Raw genomic sequence first — 12,857 nt, forward strand, 5'->3', positions numbered from 1 at the left:
AAGCATGAGAATACTGAGGTTGCTTTCAAAGCAATGGCTGCCCTACTAAAAGGCCACCTGAGTCATACTTTGAAGCTAGTGTTTATGATGCATAGAATGTATTGCATAGATAAAATAGCAATATTGCATACTACGAGTATGAAGTTTAGATGTTTTTGTAAGCCTATATAATTTTAAAATTGAGACATTTTTTTTCTTAATTCTCAGGTTATTTTTGAAGTCATTACTTCTGGACACCATGGATATTTAGCTATTGATAAAGTGGAAGTTAAAGGACATCCATGTGGTAAGTGATTTTCTGTTTCGTTTATCTGTTTATTCTCTTGAGGTTAATTAATTATTATAATCTTTTAGAATGCATCTGCATATAAAACCAGCTTTACATACAGAGATAAAGCTCTTATAAAACTGTAGAGAGGTATACACATATAAAGATAGATACAAGGAATGAGTTTTTGTTTATTTAAAGTTCTCTAATGCAATGATTCCCAACCCTGTCCTGGAGGAACACCAGGCCAATCGGGTTTTCAGGCTAGCCCTAATGAATATGCATGAGAGAGATTTGCATATGATGGAAGTGATAGGCATGCAAATTTGCTTCATGCATATTCATTAGGGCTAGCCTGAAAACCCAATTGGCCTGGTGTTCCTCCAGGACAGGGTTGGGAACCACTGATTTAAAGGACCAAAAGAAATGTCAAAATAAAGATAGGACAGAAACTAATCATATAAAAGTAAAGCAAATAAAATCAATGAGTCAATTGAAAAGTAAAGAAAATAGTAAATAAGAATAAAGAAAGCAATAAAACTCATGGCCAGCCTGTCCACTAGATTCCAAATGCCTCCATTGAGAAAAATGGCCATTTAACCCTACCCTTTGTTTTCTGTCCGATAACCAATTACTAATCCATAACTGAACATTGCCTTCTCCCATGACTCTAATTTTCTCAGGAGTCTCTCATGAGGAACTTTGTTAAAAGCTTTTTGAAAATCTAGATAAACTACATCAACCGGCTCACCTTTATCCACATGTCTAGTCACACCTTCAATGAAGTCAAGCAAATTGGTGAGCCAAGACTTTCCCTGACTGAACCTATGCTGACTCTGTCCCATTAAATCACGTTTGTCTATGTGTTCCACAATTTTATTTTTTATAATTCTTTTCACTATTTTGCCTTACACTAAAGTCAAGCTTACTGGTTTATAATTTCCCGATCTCCCCCTTTTTAAAAATTGGTATAAATTTGGCCACCGGTATGACAGACAGCTTTAGTGACAGGTTACAGATCACTAACAGCAGAAGAGCAGTTTCATGTACGAGTTCTTTCAGTACCCTGGGATATATACCATCTGGTCCAGGTGATTTATCACTCTTTAACTTGTCAGTTTGGCTACATATGTCTTCCAGGTTCACCAAGAATTCTTCAGTTCTTTTGCATCATCACCCTTGAAAACCATATCCAGTTCAGGTAGATCTCTTATATCTTCTTCTGTAAAGACTGAAGCAAAAAATTCAATCAGTCTCTCCACTATGGCCTTATCCTTCCTGAGCACCCCTTTTGATCCTTGATCATTCAACGGTCCCACAGATTTCCTCACAGGTTTTGTGCTTCTGATGTACCTAAAAATATTGTTACTATGAGTTTTTGTCTCTTTGGCAAGTTTCTCTTCATATTCCTTTTTAGCTTTCTTTATCAATGCTTTGCACCTAACTTGCCAGTGCTTTTTTTCTCTTCTTATTTTCTTCATTTGGATACTTTTTCTGATATTTAAAGGATTTTTTTTTTGTCTCTAATAGTCTCTTTCTCTTCACCTTTTAACCAACCATACTAGCTACAGCCTCAGTACCCTGAGGTTGTGGGTTTGAACCCAAGCTGCTCCTTGTGACCCTGGGCAAGTCACTTAATCCTCCCATTGCCCCAGGTACATTAGATAGATTGTGAGCCTGCTGGGACAGATAGGGAAAAATGCTCGAGTACCTGAATAAATTCATGTAAACCATTCTGAGCTCCCCTGGGAGAATGGTATAGAAAATTGAATAAATAAATAAAGAATACATCTGGTCTGAACATCCATGATGATATTTTTAAATAACAACCACACCTGGTTTATAGTCCTAATCCTTTTAGCTTCATTTTAACCATTTTCCTCATTATATTGTAGTCACTCTTTTGAAAATTAAATGCTTCTACAGTAGATTTATTTAGGGACGTCAGCTCAAATTTGATCACGTTATGGTCACTGTTCCAAAGGACCCAAACAGTTACCTCCCATACTATGCCCTGTATTCCACTAGAGACCATATCTAAAATAGTGCCCCCTCTTATCAGTTCCTGGACCAGTCATTCCAAGAAGCAGTAATCTATTATTTCTAGGAATTTTACCTCCCTAGCTCTCCATGACGTAACAACTAACCAGTTGATATTGGGGTAAGTGAAATCACTTATTAAACTGTTGCCAAGTTTGCCAGCTTTCCTAACTTCTGAAAACATTTCTTCATCTCTGTGGTCATTCTGTCCCTGGGTACAGTAGTATAATCCTATCTGTATAGTCCTTCCCTTCACAAATGACATTTCTATCCATATGGGTTCCACACTGCTATCTACTGTATTTTTCGCACCATAAGACGCACCCTCCTGTAGAGGAAGAAAAACGAAGAAAAAAATTCTGAGCCAAATGGTGTGCCCTGTACCCTGTCCCCCCTCTGGGTATTCTAGTAATAGGCTGGGACAGGGTACAGGGCACGTCTAGTAGTGGGCACGTCTAATGTTAGGCATGTCTAGTGGCAGCCAGGCAGCCAGCTCCCATCCAATGCCCAACCAGCCAACCCACCCCCAAGCCAGCCAGTCCCCAGCCAGCCTCCAAGCCAGCCAGCCAGCCCCAAGGCAACCAGCCAGCCAGCCAACTAACCAACCCACCCCAAGCCAGCCAGCCCCCAGTCAACCCCGCCAGGCAGCCAGTCCCAAGCTAGCCAGAAAGCCCAAAGGCAGGCAGGCACACACTCCCCCCCCCCCCCTGGTACCTTTTTTGCCATCCAGGCAGTCCAGCGCGCTTTCCGTGCTCCTGCATTGGTTCCTCTGCTCTCTTCCGTCAGCGTCAGAGCGGTGCACGAGGCAGGCAGGTGCTTTTTGCGTGCCTGCTTGGTCCCACACTGCACTCTGAATGGCTGCCTGTCAGTTCTCATGGGACGAGAACTGACAGGCAGCCATTAAGAGTGCAGGGAGGGACCAAGCAGGCACGCAAAAAGCATGCGCCTGCCTCGTGTGCCGCTGACACTGCTGGAAGAGAGCAGGGGAGCCAAGGCAGGAGAGCAGAAAGCACGCTAGACCACCGGGATGCCAAAACAAGATACAGGTTTTGTTTTGGTTTTTTTTTACATTTGTTCCTTAAGACACACCCTTATTTCCACCCCCTTTTTTGGGGGTGGAAAAAGTGAATCTTATGGAGTGAAAAATACAGTATGTCAAGCAGAATGTTTATTTTGTTTTATTTAGTTCCCTGTTTAACATATAGCAGAACCCCCTTCTAGTGGTTAGAGCTACAGCCTCAGCACCCTGTGGTTGTGGGTTCAAACAAAAGAAAAAATCAACTTATAAACCATATAACCGTGAGGATCTATGCGGTTTACAAAAGATTATTCTATTTCACAAATTAAACTCTTAGAAAAATTAGTTAATCTAGAAAACAAATAAGTTTTTAGATGCCTTCTGAAATCCAAGTATGAAACAGATACAGAGAATAGTTGCTTAAAATCTTTATCCCAAACAGCGGCTTGATATGCAAGCGTAAGTTTGTGATATCTTTTAAACTTGTAACCCTTTATTGATGGATAAATGAAAAGAGCATGAACTTTGCTAGAATGTTTTAGATAAGAGACCATGAATACATCCAACAGATACGAAGGAGCCTGACCTATAATAGATACATCTGTAACAATGCTGATCCTTGTGATCCTGGGTAAGTCACTCAATCCTGCATTGCCCCAGGTACGTTAGATAGATTGCGAGCCCACTGAGACAGATAGGGAAAATACTTGAGCACCTCACTGTAAACCGCTTATACAACCTTGATAGGTGGTAAATAAATACCTAAACAAATACAATATTGATATCGTAGCAATATAATTGTAACCAGGTAACATTGTGTTCCATTGATGGTCCTCCTTCCACCAGGTCTCTGAGATGCCTATAACCTACCTCTTTGTTCAATGCTGTAACTCTTATTTTATTTTTAGGCTTTTAACATTTGAATACAGACACTTCAAATTGTATTTTTCCTTGTATCTACAGGCTGGTGAGAAGATGATAGGGATAATTTGAGTCCTTTAATCTGCCTTCCTCTTAAACATACCTGGCTTTCTTTCACCATTATTGAAATTTCTCTATTAGGACTCCCTAAATATCCTTGTTCATTAGGATCCTTAAAGAATACGCTACACCAAACCATTTGCTCCTGGACAACTGTCAGCAATCCTGCCCCCCATCTTAGTTTAAAAATTGCTCTATCTCCTTTTTAAACAACAGCATCAGTCTGGTTCCTTCCTGGTTAAGGTAGAGTCCATCCTTTCAGAAAAGGCTCCCTCTTTCCCAGATGCCCATTCCCTAAGAAATCTAAATCCTTCATCTCTGCACCATTGTCTCAACCACTCATTGAGACTTTGGAGCTCTGCCTTCCACTTGGGTCCTACGTATGGAATGGGGAACATTTCTGAAAATGCTACCCTGGAGGATCTGGATTTCAGTTTTCTACCTAAGAGCCTAAAGTTGGCTTCTAGAACCTCCCTCATCTATTTTCCTATGTCATTGGTACCTACATATATCAAGACAGCTGGCTCCTCCCCAGCACTACCTACAATCCTAAGTGATGTGTGAGGTCCACCATCTTCACACCAGGCAGGCAAGTGACCAGGTGATTCTCTTGCCCACCAGCCACCCAGCATTTACATGCCTAATAATTGAATCACCAAGTATAACAGCTGTCCTAATCCTTCTGTCCTGGGCAGAAGCTCCTATAGACACATCCTCAGTGCGAGAGGATATTGCATCCCCTGGTAGGCAAGTCCTGGCTACAGGATTATTTCCTACTTCACCAGGACGGTGCTTTCCTTTTAGGATACCTCCTTCCTCCAAGGCAGCACAAAGACTGCCAGACTGGAAGTGGGACTTTTCTACAATGCATTCTACAATGCATCTTTTCTACAAGGTATCTCTGGTTCCTCTATATATACCTCTCTGTCTTTCTCAGCTCTTCCAAGTCTGCTATTCAAGCCTCAAGGGAACAGACTCAATCTGTGAGAGCTAGGAGCTTTTTACAGTATGCACACATGTATAACTTCTCACCAACTTAGAGAAAATCATAGATATGACACTCACGGCCTCTTTTACTAAGCCACGCTAGCGGCCCCGAAGTCCATAGAGATTTAAAGGGCTTCGGGGCTGTTGCTGCGCAGCTTTGTAAAAGAGGCCTTCAGTGCAAAAGACTGGATAGCACCCCTCTTGCTGCTGGACTACTGTCTGCATCTTACAGCTTGTTCCATTCCTATAATGAATGAAATTGTCATTTCCCAAATTAAATTGGGAATACTCACTGTTCCCAATAAAGCTGGGTCTAAAGTTAATGTATAGTGATGGTTAGTAGGCTCCTTTATCTGAATAGTCTTGCTCTTCCCAGCCTTATGCTTCCCCATGAAAAAAGTACAGGACTTCTTGCTCCTCAGTTCCTCCAAAAGGGCAAGGCCTGCCCCTCTGGTCATGTCCCTTCAGGCACATACCCACAGCTATTTACCCATGGCCGTGTTCCATGGCAGTAGTGACAAGATGTAGGTTGAGGCAGTGACCTCTTGTTGATATCACACTGAAAGCCAACCATGGTAGTGCCTGCATCTAGCACAGAAGCCTCTGGTGTCAACTCCTACCTCCACCCCCCAATATAAATAAATTCTCAAACAACTAGTACTGCTGTAGAGTTCTGTACAGAAACTATATGTAAACAGAATACCATGCCTCGATCACATGCAAAATATAGACAAACCCTCACCAAGTACAGAAGAAGGAATCAGAACCATGCATTGGAAGTGAAAGCCTACTAAGTGTGATTTACTACCTCTACAACCTGAGAAGGCGCATAGCATCGGGTTTTATGTAATATAGCCGCATCTCCCCCATCCCCTTTATTCCCTCCATCCCTTGCAGTCTAGGAATCCTCTCTTGTACGCACTCTCTCCTTCCTAAATGGTCTCACATCTTCCCCCTCTCTCCAACTACCCTCCAATGATCTGACATCTCTCTCCCTGGTTCCCTTATCATAGTCTGATATCTCTCATGTCCACCCTCATACAGCAGATTCATTATCTCCCCTACCCCTCCCTTCATCTCCTCTCCATGGGTTCAGCACCTCTTTATTGTCCTCTCCCAGAATTCTCTCCCCCCTCCCCCCCCCAGGTCTATCAAAACATGAGCTATTCAGCAATAGCAGCAATAATTGCCTGGGCTGATCCAGAGCCTTTCCTCTGCCATGTCCTTCCCCTGCCATGTCCTTCCCCATGCAACTTCCTGTTTACTCATGAGAGAGAGACAGCAGAAAAAAGCTCTGGATCAGCTTGCTATTTTTTTGCCATTCTAGATTAACATCTCAGATTTGACAGATTTTGAGGAGAGGGGTGAGATGCTATGGAAGAGCAAGAGGAAGCTGCTGGAATCACGGCAGGAAGGAGGAGAGTAGGGTTACCAGATTTTAAATAAAATCTGGACCCATAGCCCCGCCCCATTCCACACCCTCAACTTGTTCTTGTCAGTTGGGATGGCATCTGCGCATGTGCAGTTGCAAAGTGATGATGTCATGTATGTGTGCATGTGACATCACCGCGTTGTATCCGCACATGCGCAGATGTCCTTCCGACGTGGTCCCAAAGAAGAAGCTTTTCAAAACCCGTCCAGATGCCAGGACATGCCCTCTAAAAAGAGGACATGTCCAGGTAAATCCAGACGTCTGGTAACTGTAGGAAGGAGGAGGGCGAAATATGCCGTAGTGCAAACGTTGCACTCCTGAACACTGCTGGGCTGCTTAATCCAAGTGCTTTTCAGCTGCAGCTCCAAGAACATCAGCAAGAAAAATATCAGTCCCAATAAGAGAATTGTCTGGCCCATCCTGATGTTTTGTTTTTAATTTAAATGAGACTTTGATTTCACCTCATGCTCAGAACAATAAGAGGTATACATTGAAGGAACTAAGGCCAAAACTAGGCAGACTTGCACGGTCTGTGTCCCGTATATGGACATTCAATTGAGGATGGACTGGGGAGGGCTTCGATGGCTGGGATGGTTAAGATGATCTGCAGTGAGCTTTGATGGAGACTCCAGTACATAGAAAACTAAGCACACTACCGGGCAGGGCTCTAGGTTTCTAGCCCAGAAATATTTAAGAAAAAGGACCATTTTAATTAAATAATTAATTTGTGGAGCATATATGGTTGGGAAGACTGGATTGACCATTCGGGTCTTTATCTGCCGTCATTTACTATGCTACTAAGTATTGGCTCTGAGATCCTTTAAACTCCTATTAGGAGATTTAACTATCCTTCAGAAAAGGAAGTTTGTAGGAGCATGTGATTTGTTGTGAAGGAAAGGGGTTGCTATCATTTTTCCTATATATGTAAATGCATTTTTAAATTGTATTACAGGTTTTACATTCCTAAAGATAAAAAGTTATTTGCATAATACTTTATGTAATTGCAATAGACTGAAATGTAATGTGGTATACATTCTAATTAAAAATTCAATTTGATATTGAAAGGTGTTATTAGCTAAATTGATTGCTACTTAAAAAATTAGTTCAGTTGATATAACTAATTCATTACAGCTATATTGTTTCCTAAATGATCACATCTCTTTTTTTTATATTTAATCAGCCAAAACTCCTCATTTCCTGCGTCTTCAGAATGTGGATGTGAATGCTGGACAGTTTGCCACTTTTCAGTGCACTGCTAATGGTAAAACCACAGCAAGTGATAGGCTGTGGTTACAGGTAATTTATTGAATTTAAAATTATGCACATATAGGCTCATTTATGAAATGTTTTTTTCTCAAGATACATAGGAAATAATATTTAAGAAGATGTGTTCATAGATTTTTCAAAGGCAGTCTAGCTGTAGTGAATTTTTGTGCAAAATGTTAAAAACTTCTGCATGCAATATTCAAAACTTCTGGATATTTATAATTTGAAGAGCTCTGGAATTCATTGCCAGAGTAAGTGATAAATGCAATTCTAGTGCAAAAAGCATATGAGTCTTGAACCAATGGGTTATTCACCTCTGCTCACGAGTTTGTGTAGAAGGCCTCATCTGCATTTTTCAACTCCACCTCCCCTATCTCTGCACTGTGCTCTGCTCCTCAGTTTCTCCTTCTACACATGAATTGAAGGTGTCTTTCTGATCTGCTTTGCTCGATTTGTTAGTTTTGGGGCTTTTCAGTCTCATTTTTAGTCTTCTTGGTGTCCGAGGTCCCTTGGTTCCCTGGGGAACTCTGCCTTGGTAAAGACACAGACTCTCATTGTCAGAGGTCTGTAGCTAGGAGGGCAACCCTTTTTTCAGGGTACCTACCTAGCTTGCATGCCCTAACACTTTGGCTCAGGGACCGTTCCCCTGGTAATGAAGCTCACTCCTAGTCAGTACCAGAGCTGGAGCTCAGGTTGTGTGGCATCCATGTTGGTCTCAAGGACTTTATCAGTTGCTGACTGTGTTACCCCCCCCCCCCAACCGGAAGACACTTGAGGAGCTGGGGGGGTCTGGGGTCTCAGGCTATAAAACAATCTTTTTGGGACCCTGAAGAAACAAGCATCTGAAACTATTTTTACCTGCTTGTCTTCACCTCCAGCTGCTGTTTCAGCTGAAGCAGAACTGTAAGTACTGCCTGCTGTAGTCTATGGGAGACATGAGATAATCTTTAATTGCATTTTGGGGGGGTTCTGGGGCTTGGATTTGGCTCCGCTAACGCCTTTCCATCATTTTCCCGGGCCATTTTTTTTGGTGCCAAAATGCTGCCACTGTGGCCATCTTAGATTTTTCAGTCTGATTTTAAAAGCCTCTATCTGCCTCAAGAACACCTTGATTTTGATTAAAATTGTTAGAGATGGACTCCTAAGGCTGTTTTACCCCTGATTCATGCCAAATTCATGCTAGATAGCTGACAGAAGATATCCTTATTCCACATGCCAAGGGACACATAAGGGGGCAGGAGTTTTGAGCTTAGCATCTTCTGGTCCCTCTAAGGTGATGTGAGGAAAAATAATCCCTCCAGAGCGCTCAGACAGTGACTTGGCATCTTGGACAAAGTGAAGATGCGTAGACACCTCTGAGCCCAAGAGGAGAGAAGGGAAGAAGGGAAGTCCCTGCAGGTATCCCTAGGGCATTTTGTTCAAGGATTTATGACTGCTTTTGCCAGGCTTATGTTCGAAGTCTGTATGGATTCTCGGGGGCCCTTCTGTTATATCTAGGTTTGTGTCAATTGTGGCACAAGGGGGTTTTCCCTTACAGAGGAGGTTCCCTCTGACAGTTCCTCTTCTGGAATCAGACGTCCTGTTGGAGAAGGACTCGGAATGACTGGAGGTTAGAATTCATGCCTTAACTCATTCAAAATGATTCCTCAGTTATGGATGAATCTGGGTCAAAAGCAGGGGCCACCACTCAGGAGTCTGTGATGGCCCTGGACAAGGGGGAGGACATGATGGTGTGCTGCTTTTTTAAGAAAACATTTTTGCTGGAGGTCATCACAGAATCCTTGTGGGTGTTGAAGCTAGAATCTCTGCCCTCTGCTGCTTAGCACTCTATCATGATCAGCTCTAAGCCTCAGACCACCTTTTTTCCTTCCCATGTCTTTCTTCTAGAGCCACACAAACTGAAGCTTGATGCCAGATTTTGGAAATCCTGGAGATGCCAGCTCCCACAGTTTAGCACTGTCTCTAGGTGCTGGGGTCGATGGTAGTGACCATAGAGGTCGCTCATCTACGCCCTCTTCAGGATGCACTGTTGTCCCTTTGGTCTCTGTAAATGGATTCCCTCCAGATGCTGCTGGCCTGGATGGTGGGGGCGCATCAGAATTTGCATTGGTGACTTCAGCCTGAGTTACTGTCAAAAGGCTTACCTCTCCACATCTCCTCTTGGGTGATTCAGATAATTGATGCTATGGGTTTGAAGAAAAAGCACAAAATCTTGTTGCTACTGGATGTTAAGATAGTTCTTCATCGTTATCTCGAGGTGAGAAATTATTTTCGTTTGTCAGCTCGTCTTTTGTATTAACAAGTCCTTGCCACCTAGGGAAGCTGGCTTCTAAGGCCTTCATTTCAAGAAGGGTTAGCATAGCTATGTCTTCAGTGTATATCGGATGTGGTGAGCAATCACCAATTCCTTTGAAAGTGTACTCTATGAGGAGTGTGGCTGTTTCATGGGCAGAGTTTCGGGCAATTCTGCCTGAGGAGATTTGTAGAGTGGCAATGTGGTCCACCCTTCATACTTTCACAACAATTTACAGGGTGGATGTGGTGGCATGACTGGACGCTGCTTTTGGGTCCTCAGTGTTAGCAGCAGGCTCATCTGCCCTGCCCTAGACTTGGGGGACTGCTTTGGTATGTCCCACTGGTTCTAGACTCCTTATGCTTTTAGCACTAGAAGGAAGAATAGGTTCTTACCACAATAATCTTTCTAGTAGAAAGGCATATGAGTCTTGAAGGTCTTCTCTGTCAGATTTCAATCTAGCTTGCTCAGACATTTTTCTAGATGCTTGACCTTTATCCTGTCAAATAGGTTTTTAAGAGTGATGAATATCTGGAAGGTCTCCACAGTGTCCGGAGATATCGTCCTCAATAGGGGAGGTTTGTTGATAGCTCTCTAATGTGTATTAAAAATGTTTTGACAAATGAGAAACTGCTGGAACTGTATGTGTTAGTTTCAGCTGCACTCAGGTAGGTGGCTGTTGAGATCCACCTTGTTTTTATGTTCCTATTATCATTGGTTTTCTTTAATGGTAGTTGATTAAGAGTATAACAGATTTGGCTTCACCCTAACCCTGTGCTCCTCCTCTTTCTTTTTTTCTGTTGTAGTAGCTATCAACTGCTTTGGTATGAACTGAGGAGCAGAGCACAATGCAGAGAATAGGGGAGGCAGAGCTGAAAAATGTGTAGTAGATGATGTCTTCCACACAAACTTGTGAGTAGATATGATTCACCCACTGGTTCAAGATTCATATCCCTTTCTACTAGAAAAAGGATTATTGAGGTAAGAACCTAATCTTCTTTTAGCAGGGCAGGGCTTTAAAATGGTTTGGCCAAGTTCCTAAAGAAAGTCCTCGAACCATTATTAAGGTGGACATAGGAAAATCCACTGGTTATTCCTGGGATAAGCAGCATAAAATCTGTTATACTTTTTTGGGATCTTACCAGGTACTTGTGACCTGAATTGGCCACTTTTGGAAACAGGATACTGGGCTCGATTGGCCTACAGTCTGTCTCAGTATGGTGATGCTTATGTATTTATATGGAAAATTCCTTCACTATAAAACCCTGCCCCATCACAACCCTGCTCCATCTCAACCCACCCCCTCTTCAGACATGATTTCCCAACTTCTTTTTTCTTACCCATTCAGACTTGACTCTTCCCAGATATTTCTCCTTGATGGGCTTCCTGGATATTTCTCCCTGATGGGCCAGCTCTCTTTCTGCATTCAGCTTGAACCCCTTCCTAGGCATGATACTCTCCCTCCTAACTATCTCTTCCCTTCTCTAGGTTTGCTCTCCCCACAGCTGTTTCACAGTTTCTAAACCCCCCCCCCACACACACACACACAGAGTGACCCTGTCTCAGATTTCTCTCTCTTATGAAGCTTGATCCGCTATCCCGGTTCTCTTTCCCTCATGTAAAATCTCTGGCTTTCCCCTCCTCCCCAGCATGATCACCAGCTCTCTGTCTGCTTCTTCTTTTTTCCCTTCTCTGAGCCCCTAGCTCTATTTCTAGCTTTCCCTTGCTTATTCCCCAACTTTCCCCTGGATGTCCTCTTACTGGCAAGAAGTATCAGACATGTGACTCATCTGGTGCTGCTTGCTTCTCTGATGTCTTCCTTGCAAAATCAAAATTACATGACACTATGTAGTTTTGCAATACCAGATAGCCCCACACAGTTCTGACTTCAGGAAGCTCACTGAGGAGGAAATAGCAGCAGGAAGGATTTGCTCACTGACTCCCCCTGTAGCACCAATGCCTCAAAAGTTTGTCTTTCATCCTATGCAGCTGTTTCTTTCTTTCATTTGTATGGGTGATGCAGGTTATACAACCCAGTGCCAATGCAGAAAAGCTCAGGGTAGAGTTGCATGCAGATGTTTAAGCTCATAGATTCTATGTGATTGGCATAGGTGCTGACTTTTCAAAATTATTGGGGGTCCCCAATATCCTAACACAGGGGTGCCCACACTTTTTTGGCTTGCGAGCTACTTTTAAAATGACCAAGTCAAAATGATCTACCAACAATAACATTTAAAAAAACACAAAGCACACTGTACGCAGAGAAAATGTTGATTATAATTTGTATTTGGGGGTTTTATCAGAGGTCAAGGCAGATGACTTTAAACTATGCAATGTCACCTCAGTAACAACTATACAAAAATAGACAAATATGCCTCCTCCCCTTTTATAAACTGCGATAGCGGTTTTTAGCGCAGGAAGCTGTGCTGAATGCCCTGTGCTGCACTCAATGCTCATAGGCTCCCTGCGCTAAAAAAATGCTATTGCGGTTTAATAAAAGGGGGCCAATATTTCTCTCCCCCTGCCCCCCTCTTTATTTCTGCCTTTCTTTCTTTCTCTCTACCCCTGCCCC

The 12,857-nt window shown here is 42.7% G+C and overlaps 1 protein-coding gene across 17 annotated transcripts in view; it reads left to right on the forward strand.

Annotated features, from left to right (window-relative positions):
- The window catches only part of PTPRM (protein tyrosine phosphatase receptor type M), a 1,237,515-nt gene that overhangs the window by 478,460 nt on the left and 746,198 nt on the right, over positions 1–12,857 (forward strand). For all 17 annotated transcript variants that reach the window (XM_033934018.1, XM_033934031.1, XM_033934023.1 and 14 more), the window contains 2 exons: positions 208–286; positions 7,907–8,022. In XM_033934018.1, the coding sequence (XP_033789909.1) occupies positions 208–286; positions 7,907–8,022 (195 nt within the window). The remainder of the gene's footprint in view (positions 1–207; positions 287–7,906; positions 8,023–12,857) is intronic.

The sequence above is a fragment of the Geotrypetes seraphini genome, chromosome 2, assembly GCF_902459505.1.
Source record: "Geotrypetes seraphini chromosome 2, aGeoSer1.1, whole genome shotgun sequence".
In the NCBI taxonomy this organism is placed as follows: Eukaryota; Metazoa; Chordata; class Amphibia; order Gymnophiona; family Dermophiidae; genus Geotrypetes; species Geotrypetes seraphini.